Source organism: Myotis davidii, unplaced genomic scaffold, assembly GCF_000327345.1.
Source record: "Myotis davidii unplaced genomic scaffold, ASM32734v1 scaffold534, whole genome shotgun sequence".
In the NCBI taxonomy this organism is placed as follows: domain Eukaryota; kingdom Metazoa; phylum Chordata; class Mammalia; order Chiroptera; family Vespertilionidae; genus Myotis; species Myotis davidii.
Window position 1 is genome coordinate 6,834,791 of NW_006286678.1, and position 17,881 is coordinate 6,852,671.

The window sequence follows — 17,881 nt, forward strand, 5'->3', positions numbered from 1 at the left end:
TACCCCACTACTCAGAGTATAGTAGTGAAATGGGGATAATAAGAATAGCTACCTCATGGGGCTTTGAGGAGTAAAATATGAACACTATGCTTAGTGCATATTATGAACTCAGAAGAGATACTTGGGAAAGTGTGGGTACATAAGGACTTCTGACTTCTTCACCCAGGTGTCAGACTTGGGGTGTGTGTGTGCGTCTGAAAGCCTCAGCCCCTATCAGAGCAACTTTGCGACTGCTCTGTTCCTTCCCCCTAACTGAGCTGCACTTGAGACAGTCCTGGGACAGGCTCCAGAGATGTAACCGTGCTGAGATGCCAAATGACACTGGCAGACTCTCCGACCCCTCAGACCGTCTCCCCACGATCCTCCCAATGGCTCCTGGCAGTGTACAAGGAGGAACTATTACCCACCCGACAGATGGGGAGACCAATGCCCAGATACTGGAAGCAAAATGCCTGGAGTCACACAGAGAGCTGAGGCAGCCAACTGGGCATCCTAGCAGTTCAGCTGGGCTCTCTGCACCCAGGTCTCCCAGGAGGCTGTGCAGCATGAAGCCTGTGGTGAGGGCAGCCCGGGCCACTGGGAATATGCCCAGGCAATTGTTTGGGAAAGATTATGCACCTTATCCTGAAGACTCAGGCCCGTCCTGGCCTAGGGCAGCTCTATGTTGGGAAACCCAAGGCCTGGATATCCAGTCCTGGCTTGGCACACACAAGTGAGATCCCATGGAGCCTTGTTCCTTCGGGCTGGGCCTCTGTAGACAGGGGCTGGATGGGCTCAGAGAATGCCCTGGGGAACTGTGAGCTCTAAAAGGCCTCGAGAGATGGTAGGGGACGTTTGTGCTGGAGTCATGTGGGGAGTTTGGGAGAATCTGCCTGATGAGTGTGGCAGAGGTGGCACAGCAGCAGGTTCTCCTTAGAGAATAGTCTCCAGGCTTTTAGGCATGAAGCACAAAGACCGGCACCATGTGGGAAGGACACGCCAAACCTAAATCTCAGGACCTTTGGTTTGAAACTTTGCACCGCCCTCACAAGACCTAACACCGCCTCCCTCCCGCCTGAGGCCTGGCTGGTCCTGTCCAGGATACCATCCAGAGGTGCTTCAAACAGACCTGCAACCTGGAGGGCTGCTTTCATCTCCACGCCAGGCAGGCACCACTATTGAGAAGAGTCAGCTCTGCCCGAGGGAATTCCAGAGATAAGAACTTGATTTCTGGACAGCTCTGGCCCCATAAGCAAACTCCTGCTGGAGAGTGTGAAGCTAGAGGGGGGAGCAACGATACACCTGATTCTTGGGGAGTAAGCGTGGAGTCTTGGTCCCCACAGGCTCTATGTATGGGGTGGAGGGATATCTTTTCCTTTGGTCCACATTCATGTGGTCTTGTCCAAAGCCACTGCTCAATGGAGAATGAGAAGCAGCTTCTATTTGCTGAGGGGTCTGGGGTCCCTTTGGCGATGCGGGAGGCCGGCTCCCTGCTGCTCCCTGGCATCCTCTCCTACCTCCTGGACCTCCTGACATCTCTTCCCTCTTTGCAGCACTAGTTCCCACCTCCCTTGTCCTCTCACTTGGATCGCTCCCAGAGCTCTCCGCTGGGCCTCTTACCTGTTATCCCTTGGCAAACAAAGGTCCGTGGCCACATCTGTTGTTTTTGTACAACCCACAAGCTAACAATAGTTTTCACATTTTTAAAAGGTTAGGCAAAAGAACAATATGTTGTGATGTAAAAATGACATGCAATTCTGATTTTATAAAATTGTTATTAGAATGGAGTTCTAATACTTGTGTATTGTCTGTGGCTGCTTTCACACTACAATGGCAGAGTTGTACAATGGTAGCTGCAACAGAAACTCTACAGTTCTAAGCCTCAAAAATTTACTATCTGGCCCTTTACAGAAAATGTTTGCTGGCTCCAGCTCTAGATCATGAATCCAGCCGAGCTGTTCTCTTAGAATCCCCCATGGCTCTCAAGTTGACCTGCCTACCCTTTCAGCTTCATCACCTGTACTTCCAGTTGTCTGCCCACTCTGGGAGATCCCTTCCTCAAACCCACCACAAGCCATACACCTGGGCCTCATGCCCTTTACCTTCACTTGGCATACTTCTCCTCCATATGGCAGTCTGCTATCTCTAGAAGCAGCTCAAATGCTTCCTTCTGTTTCTCTTCCCCACCAGAGGTCCTTCCCCCAACATGAAAGCTAACCCAGTCCTACCATCCACAAGAAACTCCTCGTATAACACTTCAGCTTTTAATAAGACTAATGAACGATTTCTGCCAGACCAACCCATTCCACTATATATATTCAGGTATGTATCCCCTACTGGATTACTAACTGAAGAACAGGCCACATCTGCTCCCCACAGCCCTAGTACAAGGCTGGTGCTAAGTAGGCACACAAGTATTCACCCAAAGAGGCATGCTCAGCACTCTAACCTTTTACTTGGCTAGTATTATGGAGACTAAAGATGCTGACATATTTTCCAGATATCAAGTATAATTTTTATAAACGTTCAGCACCTATGATAGGTTAGGTACCTCTACCTATGTTATCTCATTTAATCACCACCACCCTGGTGAGAGTTTGATACCTCCATTCCACCAAGTGGCAAGTTGTGATATGACAGCTGGAATCTGAAATCAGGTTTCCTGTCTCCTGCTGATTCTGAGATGCTCTCCATGTATAGTTCACCCACTAAACCCACTGATTAAAAGATGTAACAGTTGCCTGTGGGCTTCCTGTTGGGTATAGGGCCATTGAACCTGTGCTAAATGGGCCCACAGAAGGTGGTTTTACAGATTATCTCTTTCCTCCAATTTTCTGTTCCCACAGCTGTACCTGATGCTTTTCAAGGCAGATTGTCTGGGTTGGACCAAAGGCTAGCCCTGCTCTGTGAAAATTAAGTGCTAGTTTTGTAAAGTCATTTCTCAAATCTCCTGTTGCTCTGGGCTTGTGGCTTGTTTTGGAGCAGAAGGAAGTTGGAAGTTTGGCCTCTGTACTGAGGGTGCCAAAGGGGAGGGCCAAACTGGTAATATAACTGGTAATGCACCTGCCTTAAAGGAGCTTGAAGTACGCCTCCAGGGGCTGCTGGGATAAGCCCTGGACTGTCCACAGACTTTTCTGACTATTCAAACAGAAGTTCAGCGCTCAGACATAGGGAGAGCTAATATGGCTGCTGAAGGCCTGGGAGAAAGCAACACAGGTAAGATAAGTCTACCTGAGACTCTTTCTCAACCAGAGAGGTGTTGGGGCTGCTCTGGTCACACACTGAGGCCACAGTGTGAACGTGGCAGGAGCTTGTTCTCGGCCATCATGGTGGAGCGCTGAGTGACTGTCACCAGACACGCTCAGTGATGTGGTATGAGGTGCTCCCTGGAGTCTAAAACATGGAATTCTTTAAAGCCACCCAACTTCTCTGCTAGGTCTAGAACTAATAGTACTGAGAACCATTAAAATAAGCTCAACTAGATATATCTATGACAGTTTTTGGCAAAAGACTGACATAAATTAGCTGGGTTCAACATAACACATGTGATTCTGGATATAGTGTATCAAATTCAATGTTTGATATTTCAGACTGAGAGTTTGCTTGTGTCTGTGATCAACCTGGATTAAGAAAGCGAGGTACATCTAATGTCGCAGGCATTTTCAGGAGATGGATGGATAACTGGGATAACTGAGGCGATGGCTAAGTGTCATAAAGGGGGTTTCAGGCTAATATTCTGGTTTGTCCAAATCAAGTCCAATGTCCTAAGCCTCTGAGCTATCACAGTGAAGGTGTGAGGAGCTTCTGCAAATACATGACTGAATCTCTAGTGACCGTGCAGCCAGTATCTGGCTGCACAAAAACACTTCATACAGAGGGATCAGAGGACAGGGGATTTCTGACACACTCATGCTTTGAACGTATCAATACAAGACAGTATGAGAGGCTGTAAGTCCACCAGGAAGTTGGGAATAAGCATGATTTATCTGCTGGCGAATGAATCCCCACCTAATCATTCTTTCATCTAAGTGCATCTTGAGCTTCTCAGTCTTGGACATCAAAGTAGTCAATTACCACCTCCTTTTCTATCTTCTGTAAATTATTGCTGCCAGGATTCCTGAAAAGCAAACAAAGAATAATCCATCTTTTCTTTCTGGGGGAACCCAGATTCAGGTCTTTAGAAAGTTAAGGATTGGGTGATTTATCATTTGTGAAACTCTGATAACAGAGCCCTAGCTGGTTTGGCTCAGTGGACAAAGTGTCTGCCTGTGGACTGAAGAGTCCCAGGTTCGATTCCTGTCAAGAGCACATGCCTGTGTTGCGGGCTTGATCCTGAGTAGGGGGCATGCAGGAGGCAACTGATCAATGATTCTCTCTCATCATGATGTTTCTTTCTTTCTTTCTTTCCCTCTTCCTTCCTCTCTGAAATCAATAAAAATATATTAAAAAAAAAAAAAAGACAGCAGGGTCTGCATGAGCAGAAATTTGGTGATGGGGGTTTATTATATTAATACTATTTTCCCTATTCTAAAAATTTTCAACAACACAGTTTTATATAAAAATTAAGCAAGCAAAGGGGGAGGGAGGAAGACAGCATGGCATAAACAGGCCAATGACTACACATGGTTATGCCCAGGTGGTACTGGAGGCGGCTGTGGAATAGTATGTAAAATACTCCACCTGTTTCCAAAACCACTGCCCATGTAGACAGCAATCTGCGCTGACTGGAATCTAGGCCACCTACTTCCCAGTGATGATCGGACTGACACTGGGGGCTACATGGCCCCAGACACTCCTGCTGGGGCTGTGTCCAATGGGCAACACCCAGCTGCTCTATCTGTCCCAGGGGAACAGCGGTTGCTATGACCCTTATGTTGACCCTGTAAACTGCTCTACCCATGCTCCCAGAGGTTTTGTGTAGGAGGTACTGCCAGGGCTTCTGTGTGGAAGGCCAGAACAGCAGCAGGAGCCCTATGGGTTTCAGAGCAACTTTCAACAGCACTGCTTCATCACAGTGAGGCAGCCAGCCTCCCTCTGCCAGGGAGAGGGGGAGGGACAGTGCTCTCCTTGCTCCTGAGAGAACACCTGGCAGACTTGCTGTTGCTTGCCAATGTGGTTTTCTTTTCTTTTTTTCCAATGTGGTGTCCCCTCCTGTGTCACACATTAATGCATGTTTTTGTTGTAAAAATGACTCAAATCGTGTGAAAGTAGAGCAAAACATGAAAGACCCCCTCCTTCCTGCCAACTCCCACACCAAGCTCACTTCCATTCAGAGTAACTGTTGTAAACTGCATGATGTTCCTAAATCATCTGGTGTGACAGGCTGAATCCACTTTCCGGTGTATCCAGCTACACCACGGAAATTACATCATAACTGATCTTCCTTGAGGGGAAGTGGGCGTAGCAAACATCAAATGGGAACCCCTCTGACATGATAAATGTGTCTGACATCCAGTCAAACATTATATATTTGAACATGGAACCCAAGGCCAGGCCTGAGGAAGCCACCAGTGGCTGGGGCAGCCCAGGATAGCTCAGCCCTGCTAGCTTCTCTGAACAGCCAGGACCCTTTGGAAAGCAGCTGAACAATCCTTACTTGTCTGACTGTCTGTGATGAGGAATTGGGGGTGGAGGCCGTGCCTGCATTTCCTTTTCAAGTACACTTGTCAACGTGGTAGTTGGACAAACAGACTTCCCTCTGATAAAAGAACACAAAATATTAAGAAGTGAGAATTTTTTGTGGAGACAGGCAGACAGGTAGAAATCCCGCCCATGACACTATGATGCTGCTGAGCACTCTCTGATATGACTGTCTCCGCTCAGGCATGGTCACCTTCATTTAACCCTCGTCCCTTCCACCACCGGTTACCTGCTTTTTCTCATCTCACACTTAATCCTAGATCCTCGTCCCCTCCTGTGTCACACATTACTGCCCCCGTTTCCTCTAATGGCAAATGCTGAGTCACAGTGCAGCATTCTTTCTGTTTCCATCATGCCAGAAGGGAAAAAGGGACAGATGTGATGGGCAGGCCCCCAACCCAGGCCCTCAGGGTCTGCTCCCTCAGCCTGAGGAATGCTGCTTCCAGTGACCGATGTGGATCTGGGCAGACGTGAGGCTTGTATTCTTTAGGTGGGTCTGTTCTGTGTACTGAAGCTTTGGCTCTCTGAATGGACTTTTAGATCACCTCAGAGTGGCTGTCCCAGAAGGAGAACTATTCTTCCAGGAGAGGAAGTAGAAAAGCAAACACTGACAGACTGCTTCCCGGGTCCAGTTTGCTCCACCAAGCAGTTCCTCCTATGATGGCAAGACCAACCCACCTGACTGCAATGACTACGACATTGCGCTTCGGTTCACTGTCATAGCTCACGCTCTCCAGGCCGTACACTTGGGCCAGTTCGTGGATGATCCGGCGATGGTCTCTGTTCATGGGAGGGAAGAAGTGGCTCTTCTTATTGTTCTTTCCCTGTATTAAGGGAAAAGAGAATGAGTGATAAAATTACCTTGGAATCCAAATATGCTTACAAAGTTCCTTCCCCCGACACCAGAACAGCCTGGGTCAATAGAGGCAGCTGAGTTTTAGAGGCCTACAGTGCACAGCACTTCACTGACTGCCAAACAAGGACAGCAGTTTGGGAGGATGAGGGCTGATGCACTTCATCTACTGTCAGCCACACAGTAGTAGCTGCCCAGGTGAGGGACAAAGGTAAGTGAACTAAGACTTAGACAGTGATTGGCTCCTCCTGAGGAGGCCTATAAGTGTGGAGAGGGTGATAATCCCAAGAAATGACTAAATAAATATAAGACTTACAAAACAAGAAAATCTCACTTTCTAAAAAAGTACCTTCTGCACTAAAAATGATTTATGTGCAGATACAGACACCCAAGAAATATACATTTTCTCAGGCCCAGCCAGTGTGGCTCAGTGGTTGAGCATCGACCTATGAACCAGGAGGTCACAGTTAGATTCCCATTCAGGGCACATGCCTGGGTTGCAGATTTGACCCCACTGGGGCAGTCATGCAGGAGGCAGCCAATGAATGATTTTCTCTCGTCATTGATGTTTTGATCTCTCTCTCTTCCTTCCTCTCTGAAATCAATAAAAACATACTAAAAAGAAAAAAGAAAAATACATTTGCTCAGGTTTCCTAATTAGAAGAGGAACAATTATTCCATTTCTTCCTTTGTGTTAGTATCCTGCTGGGAAGTGAGAACAAAGGGAGGAATGGAAGGGGGCAAGACAGATGGTGGGAAGGAAAACTTCATTAGATATGAAGCTAAAGCATCTCATCCCCACTCTGAGTCCCCACTGAATGAAGAGGAAGCCACTGTGTAGCTGGCTGCTTCTGACTAAAGACTTCTTTTGCTTCAAGCTACCTCCTCAACATCCTTGGCTGCCTCCAGGAGAGAGGCCTCACTCCTCTTTTAAAAAAAATTTTTTTTTATTGATTTCAGAGGAAGGGAGATGAAGAGATAGAAACATCGATGAGAGAGAATCATTGGCTGCCTCCTGCATGCCCCACACTGGGGATCAAGCCCGCAACCCAGGCATGTGCCCTGACCGGGAATCAAACGGTGACCTCCTGGTTCATAGGTCGACACTCAAACACTGAGCCATGCCGGCTGGGTGAGGCCTCACACGCTTGAGACTCCTAAAAAAGTCTATGCCGTTACTCTTCAGCTCTAGTCAGCCATCTTTTTACTTTTACCCAAGGATTTCTTTTCTGCTTTTGGAGTAATAAAGAACTAGTGTGTCCTATTATACAACAGCCCTTCAGAGACCTGAGGGCCCAGCACGTCTCCCTAAGTATCTCACATAGTCTTTCAACTATCACTATTGAAAGTCCTCGTCCAGGTTTCTTCACCCACCCTTAGGCAATGAACTAGGATGTTTATTTACATGTAATTTTACTGCAGATATCTTTCCTAAACCAGGACAGGGGTTCTGTGGATATTATTATGGCTGGGCTTTTGGGAAAGGCAAGAATCCTTAAAAGGAAGTTGTGACTTTTCTACAACTACTCTATACCAAGAGTGTTTCTGGGACTTGATTTTTTATCAAGCTGGTCTCAGAGATATGTCCAATGGTATGTTTTGACTTCAACCTTATCCACGGCTTCCACAAGGGCTTTCATTTCCTTCTCAACGTCACTGACAAACTTTAGGTCCTTCCTGAAATGAGAAATCACGACAGTTAACTTCATCTGTTTCTGCTCTTTGAAAATCCCTCCTGCCCACTCTTTCTGCCTATAAAGTGGGGACAGAGGGTAATGCCCAAGTGAGGCCCCATGTGACTGAGACCTGGGTGGACAGAGTTGGCATTTGGCCAGTGTTTAGGCTAGTCCAGCCCTGAGGAGGCCCAAACACCTGCCATAGGGAACATACGGACGGACGGACGGATGGACACACACACACACACACACACACACACACCAAGTTCAATTCTTCGAGGGATAGTTCTGAGAAACCAAGAGAAGGATTTTTATTAAACATCACATAATATCCTGTGATATATAAACTTTAACTCAATCAATCACAGAGGAGTACATATTAGTTCTATCTTAAAAGACCAAACATTCTTATAAGCCACAATCAAGAAAGTCGGTAACAAGTTACATACCTGGCATCTTCTTTCAAACTGTCACTAAATTTTGATGCTGAAGAACGTACATTGAAAGGATCAGAATCATCACTGATATGAAATGCCTCTGCTAACTGCCTAAAAATAAGAGAAGAATATGTAAATAAAAGGAAAGGAGGGGGAAACTATCTTATAGTAACACAAAGTGCTCACCATGTCCCAAGTTCTTTATACATTAACTACAGGCCCAGTGCATGCATGAAATGTGTGCACTGGTAGGGTCCTTAGCAGCTGCCGGCTGCCCTCCCTTCCCCCTGACGGCCCCGCCCCCTGGTCGAACTCCCAGAAGACCTCCTGGGAATTCGACCAGGACAATTTGCATACTACGCTTTTATTATATAGGATGACCTCATTTTGGTAAACCCGATTATTAAGGAAAGAATAACAACAACTTGGGACAAAATATAGTATTGTCTTCATAGAAGAAAATAAACAAGACAGATCTATGTGGGTCCAAGCAAGCCACAGGATAACACTGGGGACTTAGATTTTTTGGTGAAAAGAAGGCTGGGGGTTTGAGAGTACTAGAAATGGTCAATGAGGGATGAGGTTTCACTTAAACATTAAGTAGACCTATAAATATTAAAATTAACATCACATTATAGAAGTCTGAAAAATAATCCCTATTAACAACATAAGCACTTTATTTTTGTACATTTCCTTTCAGATTTCCCTCCCAATAAATACAATACAATCAGTGCATATAAAACTTTGCCTCTTTTCTCCCCTATAATTATGTGATTAGCTTTTCTCATATTACTGTTTAGTTTTCACACATACTGTTTTAATAATGCATAATCTATGTATATCCCACAATTTACTTAACCCCTTCCCCAACAATTTTTTTGTTAAAAACGTTTCTTTTTCAGACTAATTTTTTTATTTTGGTTCTATATAGTATTTTTGATGCTGGTTATGAAAACAGTTTGTAACTCGTCTTCCTATAAGCCATATTTTTTTACCATATTTTCTTAGTATACTCGTCGACGACTGAAAAAGAACATTTTGTGAAAACGTGTATACACGTTTCTGCCGGGGAAGGGGTTAAACCTCATCCCTCATTGAATAAAATAAAGGTAGCACTACAGAGCATTGAAAAAAGAATGTCTTGTTAAATGGTACTGGTCAAATGAATATTCATATGAAAAAACACTGAATCATGACCACCCCTCCTCATATACCATGATCATAAAAATCGGTCTAGGTCAACTATAGTTCTAAATGTTAAAGGTAAAATAATACAGCTTCTAGACAGTAACAAAGAATGTCATCATGACCAGAGACAGACAAGTATTTCTTAAATAGGACATAAAAAGCCCTACTCACTAAGCAAAAGACTGATAAACGGGACTACCTTAACATTAGAAACTTCTGTTTGCCCTAACCGGTTTGGCTCAGTGGATAGAGCATCGGCCTGCGGACTGAAGGGTCCCAGGTTTGATTCCAGTCAAGGGCATGTACCCTGGTTGCGGGCACATCCCCAGTAGGGGGTGTGCAGGAGGCAGCTGATGGATGTTTTTCTCTCATCAATGTTTCTAACTCTCTATCCCTCTCCCTTCCTTTGTAAAAAATCAATAAAATATATTTTAAAAAAAAGAGAAACTTCTGTTTATCAAGATACCATGAAGAGAGTGAAATGGCAGGAAATATGAAAAAATACAATATATAAAACCAACAAAGGTCTCATATCCAAAATATATAAAGAACTCCTACTAAACAATATGAAAAAAGCCAGACAACACAACTTAAAACTATGTAAAAAAAAGACTTGAGCAGGCACTTCATAAAAGACAACATCCAAATGACTAATAAACATAGGAAAAGGTGCTCAATCTCACTGGTCAACAGGTAAATGTAAGTTAAAAGCTCATTAACATCAGGCTCTACATCCATGAGAATGGATTAAAATAAATATACTGACAATTCTAGGTGCTAACAAAAATGTAGAGCAGCCCTGGCCAGTTTTCCTCAGTGGTTAGAGCGTTGGCCCTTGAACCAAGGGTCAAGGGCACGTACCTTGGTTGCAGGTTAGATTCCATGTCCTGGCTGGGCACATGTGGGAGGCAACCAGTTGATATGTCTCTCTCACATCAATGTTTCCCTCTCTCTCCCCCTCCTCCCTCCCTTCCACTCTCTCTCTAAAGATCAATGAAAAAAATATTCTCGCCCTGGCCGGTTTGGCTCAGTGGATAGAGCGTCGGCCTTCGGACTGAGGGGTCCCAGGTTCGATTCCGGTCGGGGGCGTGTGCCTGGGTTGCGGGCACGTCCTCAGTGGGGGGTGTGCAGGAGGCAGCTGATCGATGTTTCTCTCTCGTCGATGTTGCTGGCTCTCTCTCTCTCTCCCTTCCTCTCTGTGGAAAATCAATAAAATATATTAAAAAAAAATATTCTCAGGTGAGAATTAAAAAAAAAAAAAAAGCAATAAGAACTATGACCCTGCTGGTGAGAGTGTAATTGGTACAACCATTTTGGACACTGTTTGGCAGAATTGAATAAAGCTGAACATATGCATACCCTATTAATCCCTAGAGTGCCGGGGAGCGCGATCGCGCTTCTCCCGTCTTTTGCCAAAAGTGCCGGGAGCGCTTTAACATTATATGTTTTGTTCAAATTTTTTTCTACTAGTATTTTATAATACAATCAGCAAACAATATATGTCAAAGATGAAAACAAATGTAGTAAAGGTTTCCTTAAGTTTTTGAATATGTAACCTCATTTACTTGCGATTCATAATTTTTCCCCTAAACTGCTGTAAAATCAGCAAAAATGCCTTGGCAATTTTAGCATAGTTCTTAGGATATTGGTTGGCACTCAAAGGGTTAATAAGCAATTCTACTCCTAGGTTTATATTCAATAGAAACAAATACATGTATGCACCAAAACAAGAATGTTTTTTACAGAACATTATTTGTAATAGCCCAATACTGATAACACAGATATCTATTAATGGTAGAAAAGATTATGATATATTGATACAATAAAATAAGTGGGAATGAAAGTGAACAAAGTACTGCTAGATGCAACAACAAGAATGAATGTCACAAATGTAATGAAAGAAGCCAGACAAAACTAATGCAAGCTATATGATTTCACCATTTATATAAACAGACAAAACTAACCTAAAGTGTCAGAAGTCAGAATAAGAGGTTATATCTCTGTGGAGTACAGAAAGGATTCTGGCAATTTTCCATTTCTTGACCTGGTGCTGATTATAACACTGTATTTACTTTGTGATGACTCACTGATCTATATACTTCTGATCTTCTACGTATATATTATACTTCAACATACAAGTTCTCTAAAAAATTTTAAGCCTTAAAAAAAAAAATAATTTTAAGCCTCTTTTCTCCAGTGGAATCAGGAAGTCTGCTAGTCATGGATAAGCATGCTGTGTATGTGACATTTATACTGTGCCCAAAACCATACGAGCTCATGTTTCAGAAATATGCTGAAATCGTGTTAAGTACTTTATCCTTAGATACTTCAATTCTTGAGGATCAAATTTCTCTTGCTCTCCAATAGCAGGAAAATACGCAGAGCAGGAGCGAGTGAATGTTGAAGGGTTGCTTCCTCCCACTAGTTTGACAGAGCTTAAGGAAAATTAGGTGAACAGCAGTTGACATTACTTACTTTTTCCTTTCTAAGGCTGAACACTCCTCATCACATTCCAGCCTTGGGAAGTAAATGAAAAAAATAAAGTCAGGGCACAGGTTTCACAGTTTCTAGCTAGTAATAAGATCTTAGTTATTAGTCAACCTGGAAACAGAGCAGACTCTAGGCCAGAGGATGGCTGGATAAGGTCCTTGTCAAGGATGGGTGGGCAGGCCTCTGAGTTATGAAAGTTGAGAAATCCCCAGAAGGGCCTCAGAGTGTCCCCTGCCTGCTCAGTCCCCAAAAATGCTCCCAGTACCCCTCTGACAGCCCCACCTCCACCTCCTGACATAGCTACCACTCTGGTTCTCTGTTCTCCAGTGGGTTGGGCTAAACACATCTGTGCCTCTGCTTCCTCTGGCTACTGGCTGGAGTGAGGCCTGGAAAAGTCTCTTCTAGGCTCAGCTATACACTGAGTAGAATTCATTGGATTGGATTGTGTGTAACTCTTAATATCAAAGGTTTATTGAATACCTTTGTGTACACGGCTTTTCTGTGAGGTACTGAGAAATGAATTGTTCCGGCCCTTTGGAAATTAAGCCTAATAGGAGAAAGAAGGCATAGCCACACATTTTTAAATTACCTGGCTTGCTCTAGCCAGTTTGGCTCAGTGGATAGAGTGCCGGCTTACAGACCGAAAGATCCCGGGGCCAAGGGCTCCTCCCTGGCCTGGGCCCTGGCCCAGGCCCTGGTTGGGGCGCGTGCAGGAAGCAACCAATTAATGTGTTTCTCTCAAATCAAGATTTCTCTCTGCCCTTCCCTCTCTCTTCCACTCTCACTAAAAATCAATGGAAAAATATTCTTGGGTGAAGATTTAAAAAAAAAAAATTACCTGGCTTGGTGAATTTCCTTCTTAGTAATTAACTTGCTGATCTCCACTGAATCTCCAAGCTGCATGTCTGTTATTTTAGAGGCCATGGAAATAGCAGCTATTCTGAAGTATAAAAAAGAAAGAAAAGGCATTGCAGTTTCACAAGAACCTCCTCATACTAGGCCAGTGATGGCGAACCTATGACACGTGCGTCAGAGATGACACGTGAACACATTTTTTTGGTTGACTTTTCTTTGTTAAATGGCATTTAAATATCTTTAAACTAATAAACGAGAAAAATGGTAATTGGTGTACGAGCTACCTTTTCATTGGCTAATCAGGGCTATATGCAAATTAACTGCCAACTCAGATGGCAGTTAACTGCCAACAAGATGGCGGTTAATTTGCATATGTAGGCACAATGCAGGGAGGCGAAAGGGAAAGCAGGAAGAAGCCCCCTGCCACTGACAGGGATCGGAAACCCAGGGGGGAGCTAAGAGCCCCCAGGGCCGCCTTTGCCCTCCCCCCCAGCCATGATCGGAGAATCAGGCGCCTTTGCCGCCCTGGCCAGTGATAGCAGGAACTACGGGTGGAGCCAGCGATGGGAGCTGGGCAGGGTCAAAGCTGGCAGTCCCGGGAGCTAGGGGTCCCTTGCCTGGGCCTAAAACGGAGCCCACGATCGCGGGGCCGCTGCCGCTGCGGGTCCCCGCTGCCCGGGCAGGACGCCTCGGCCAGAGGCGTTAGCCCTGGGCAGGGGCAGAGCGGGAGATCGCGGGGAGCTGGGGGTCCCCTGCCCAGGCCAGAGACATTAGGCCTGGGTCAGGGGCAGAGCCAGCAATCAGAGGGGTCTGGGGGTCTCCTGCCCAGGCCTGCCGCCTGGGCCAGAGGCCGATCCTGCGATTGGAGATTGATGGGCGTCAACGCCTGAGGGCTCCCAGTATGTGAGAGGGGGCAGGCTGGGCTGAGGGACACTCCCCCTCACCCCCCACCCAGTGCACGAATTTCGTGCACCGGGCCCCTAGTATAAAATAAATATCAAAAATATAAGTCTTTGTTTTACTATGGTTGCAATTATCAAAAAATTTCTATGTGATACGGCACCAGAGTTAAGTTAGGGTTTTTCAAAATGCTGACATGCTGAGCTCAAAAGGTTCGCCATCACTGTACTAGGCACACAGAAGACTTCTTTCAAGGCATATCTATCACTCAACAATTTGTGTGACCTGGAAAGCCCATCTATTATAAACTACTTACATGCTGATGGCATATCTCCTCAATCAGATTCCAAGCAGCTAGCTCCACAGGAAACTATGAGACAATCCACTCCTCAGCGCGCCCTTGAACATCCAGGGCAATGCCTGGGACTCTGGGGGTATCCCAAGACTGCCACTCTCTGTTGTCTGCATACTCCTAAAGTCCTATCTCCATGGCACATCTCTGTATCCATGGCACACAACCACCCATTCCTAATACTTCACCTTCTGTACTCAGATCCCTGTGTGAACACATGGGTCCCGAGATTTCTGGAGGCTACAAAGACAGTCAGGAACCCCCACACCAGGGTAAGAACACAGGACTTGGTCCTAGCTGTGCCACCACAACTGGTAGGGCATTAAAATAACTTCAGGACATCTTCCCTTCTGATTTCATGGTGTCATAAGACCAAAAGGGAGAGAGAGAGGAAGAAGGAGGAGGAGAAATAAAGAGGTTATTTTATAAATTAAAGTTCAGGAAGGAAAGGTACATAAAGCAGAACCTTTTCTTTGAACCAGAAAAATGAAATTCAAGAAAATTTTCTTAAAAACTTTCCAACTTTTACAAAAGTTGCAAGGATCCTACAATAAACATGTGTATTCCCTTTACTTAGATCCACCAATTGTTACCATTTAGGTAGCACTAACCTTTGATAAGTACTGGATGCTTCAGAGCAAATCATGATCTCTTTTCTTCTTCCACATTCACACTGCAGCTCAATCTGAAAGAAGATTAACATGGAGAGACATTTAGTACATGGCAACCATGTGAATAGGCAGCTTTCCCTTTTAAAGCCTCTCTCAAATCAAACCATGGCAAAGAGAGAGACAGTGAGTGGCTGCCCTCCGAGATGGAGGAAGTTAGCCTCACTGCAATCTAAGTGGTAGCTGAGATGCCCCTTTCTGGGAACTACTCTTATCTTTAACCTCACCTGAAAGGACAGGCCTAGAATGGAGTTTTTACCACTGAACCAGAGACACACATCTGACCTAGAACCAGTCAAGGTCTAACCAACTATTCCTCATCCCACTGCTTTTACCTCCTCAGGGGGGCCTTGCTTAATCCCTCAGACCATGTTAGTCCCCTTCTCACATACTCTCACAGCTCCCTCTACATGGGTGTAATACTCTTTCCTGACACCAATCATAATTAATTGAGTAATTAATTATCTGACCCATCTAATTGAAGGGATCATGTGTCTCCCGTTCACTGGTATAGTCCCAACACCTAGCAAAACATCTTGCACAAAACAGACCCTTATATATTTAAAAGGCCATTTCAAGGTGGGCCGACAGAAATCTATGCAATTTATTCCACCTTTCTCTTGCTAATTTAACTTGCAGTTTCTTGCAACCAATGACCTCTGATAAGGATGCATGCCCAGGTGCCGCTACAGGCAGTTCTAGAACCAGAGTCTATGCTGTACCTGGAGCGGGGAATACACACCTTGGCTTTGCAAGCAGTCACGGGGCAGGGTGAGCTGAGGTGGCAGGGTGCCATGCAGGGGTGGCCACAGTCAGCTCTGGGGGTGGTGCAGGGCTGCTTGCAAGCCTCATCCACAAGACACTCTCCTTTGTGACAGAGTCTCTGACACCTGTGCATCCCACACGGTAGCGCAGCACTGCAGGGTAATCCGCAAGAGATATCAACCAGGTGACACGGGATGTTGCTTCGTAACTAGGAGAGAAGGAAGTAGTCAGATTTTTTTCATCTCCATGTGGGATTTGGGGTGAGTTTTAACTTTCTATCTAAACATTTCTAAACTTTCAAAAAGAACATCTGCCGAAACCAGTTTGGCTCAGTGGAGAGCGTCGGCCTGTGGACTGAAAGGTCCCAGGTTAGATTCCGGTCAAGGGCATGTACCTGGGGTGCGGGCACATCCCCAGTGGGAGATGTGCAGGGGGCAGCTGATCGATGTTTCTCTCTCATCGATGTTTCTAACTCTCTATCTCTCTCCCTTCCTCTCTGTAAAAAATCAATAAAATATGTTTTTTAAAAAAAGAACATCTTTTTTTTAAAAAAAATATATTTTTATTGTTTTCAGAGAGGGTAGGAGAGATAGAAACATCAATGATGAAGAGAAAGCTGCCTTCTGCACGCCCCACACTGGGGATCAAGCTCACAACCTGGGCATGATTCACAGGTCGATGCTCAACCATTGAACCATGCTGGCTGGACAAAAACATTTTTTTCAAAAAGTAATTTTTATCTGAAAAAAATTAGGTGACTTTTCAAAGTCTGAAAGTTTAGTTAAAAAACAAATATGAACCTTATGTAATAATGCTTGTTAAGATACAAAAGGATATATGGGAACAGCCAGGTATGACTTGGGATATAAACTTCCCAAGGTGGGTAATAAGCATATGAAGCCACATAACTAGGAGTATTTGAAATGCTGTGACCAACTGGAGGATCAGACAATCTTTTTCCTAGGGCACTAAGTTGGCAGACAAATCCTGAGAGCTGGGGCAATGATGGCCCATGGCTTCAAGCTGCTGGTAGGGCTGTTTGTGTGTTGTGTTTTTATTGATTTGGGGGAGAGAGAGAGAGAGAGAGAGAGAGAGAGAGAGAGAGATTGATTGATTTGTTATTCCACTTATTTATGCATTCATTGGTTGATTTTTGTATGTGCCTTGACCAGGGAATCAAACCCACAACCTTAGTATATTGGGATGACACTCTAACCAACTGGCCAAGGCAGCACTGTTACATATAATTAAATATTCAACTCTCCTCGTATCTCCTAACTCATAGTCTCCACAACTTTAGACAACTCTGTCATTTAAAAAATTAAGTCAATCGGCCATTGTAACTCCAAACTCATTTTTTCTTAGAAATGCCTCCTTCTAGGATTCCTCACTCCAGGAAGAAGATGCAGAAATTGTATTCCTAGGGAACCAAAGGTTACTTTTATATAATCACTCAAATTCTTTCAAGAATTCTCAAAATGAGAAACATACTTTGACTCCAATGACATATAATTATCACTTTTGAAGAGTTCTCTGAAGTCTAGGGTGTACATGCTTGTAACACTTTGGAATCAGTATTTTGGTAGATTATAGTTCCCAATCATTAAACACTTACCTACTCTACTACCAGGGTGCTGGAGGTAATTTTTGCACATTAAGTGCCCTCTGTTGTCCCCTCCCCTAATGACTTGGCTATATTCTCATTACCCTTCAGGATGTTATTTCGTGTGTGTGTGTGTGTGTGTGTGTAGTATATAGTTATGCAAAGTATACCTTAACATACTTTTATATACTTTTTTCCTTTCCCTTTTATATTTTTTACTATTAATCCTCAACCAAGGATATTCTTCCATTGATTTTTAGAGAGAGTTGAAGGGAGAGGGAAAGACAGAGAGAAACATCGATGTGAGAGAGACACATCGATTGGTTCCTCTTGCACACACCCCAACCAGGGCTGGGGAACCTAATACCAAGGTACATGACCTTGACCGGAATCGAACCTGGGACCCTTCAGTCTGCAGGCTGACGCTCTATCCACTGAGCCAAACCAGCTAGGGCTACAAGTATATTTTTTAAAT

The 17,881-nt window shown here is 44.6% G+C and overlaps 1 protein-coding gene across 3 annotated transcripts in view; it reads right to left on the reverse strand.

The window, feature by feature from the left end:
- Positions 1–1,737: 1,737 nt before the first annotated feature.
- The window catches only part of NFX1 (nuclear transcription factor, X-box binding 1), a 58,551-nt gene continuing 42,407 nt past the window's right edge, over positions 1,738–17,881 (reverse strand). For all 3 annotated transcript variants that reach the window (XM_006758586.2, XM_015560577.1, XM_015560576.1), the window contains exons 16-24: positions 15,781–16,011; positions 14,982–15,055; positions 13,102–13,203; positions 12,249–12,290; positions 8,598–8,696; positions 8,083–8,149; positions 6,298–6,443; positions 5,576–5,677; positions 1,738–4,096 (exon numbers count right to left, since the gene is read on the reverse strand). In XM_006758586.2, coding sequence (XP_006758649.1) covers positions 4,024–4,096; positions 5,576–5,677; positions 6,298–6,443; positions 8,083–8,149; positions 8,598–8,696; positions 12,249–12,290; positions 13,102–13,203; positions 14,982–15,055; positions 15,781–16,011 — 936 coding nt within the window. In that variant the 3' untranslated portion in view covers positions 1,738–4,023. The remainder of the gene's footprint in view (positions 4,097–5,575; positions 5,678–6,297; positions 6,444–8,082; positions 8,150–8,597; positions 8,697–12,248; positions 12,291–13,101; positions 13,204–14,981; positions 15,056–15,780; positions 16,012–17,881) is intronic.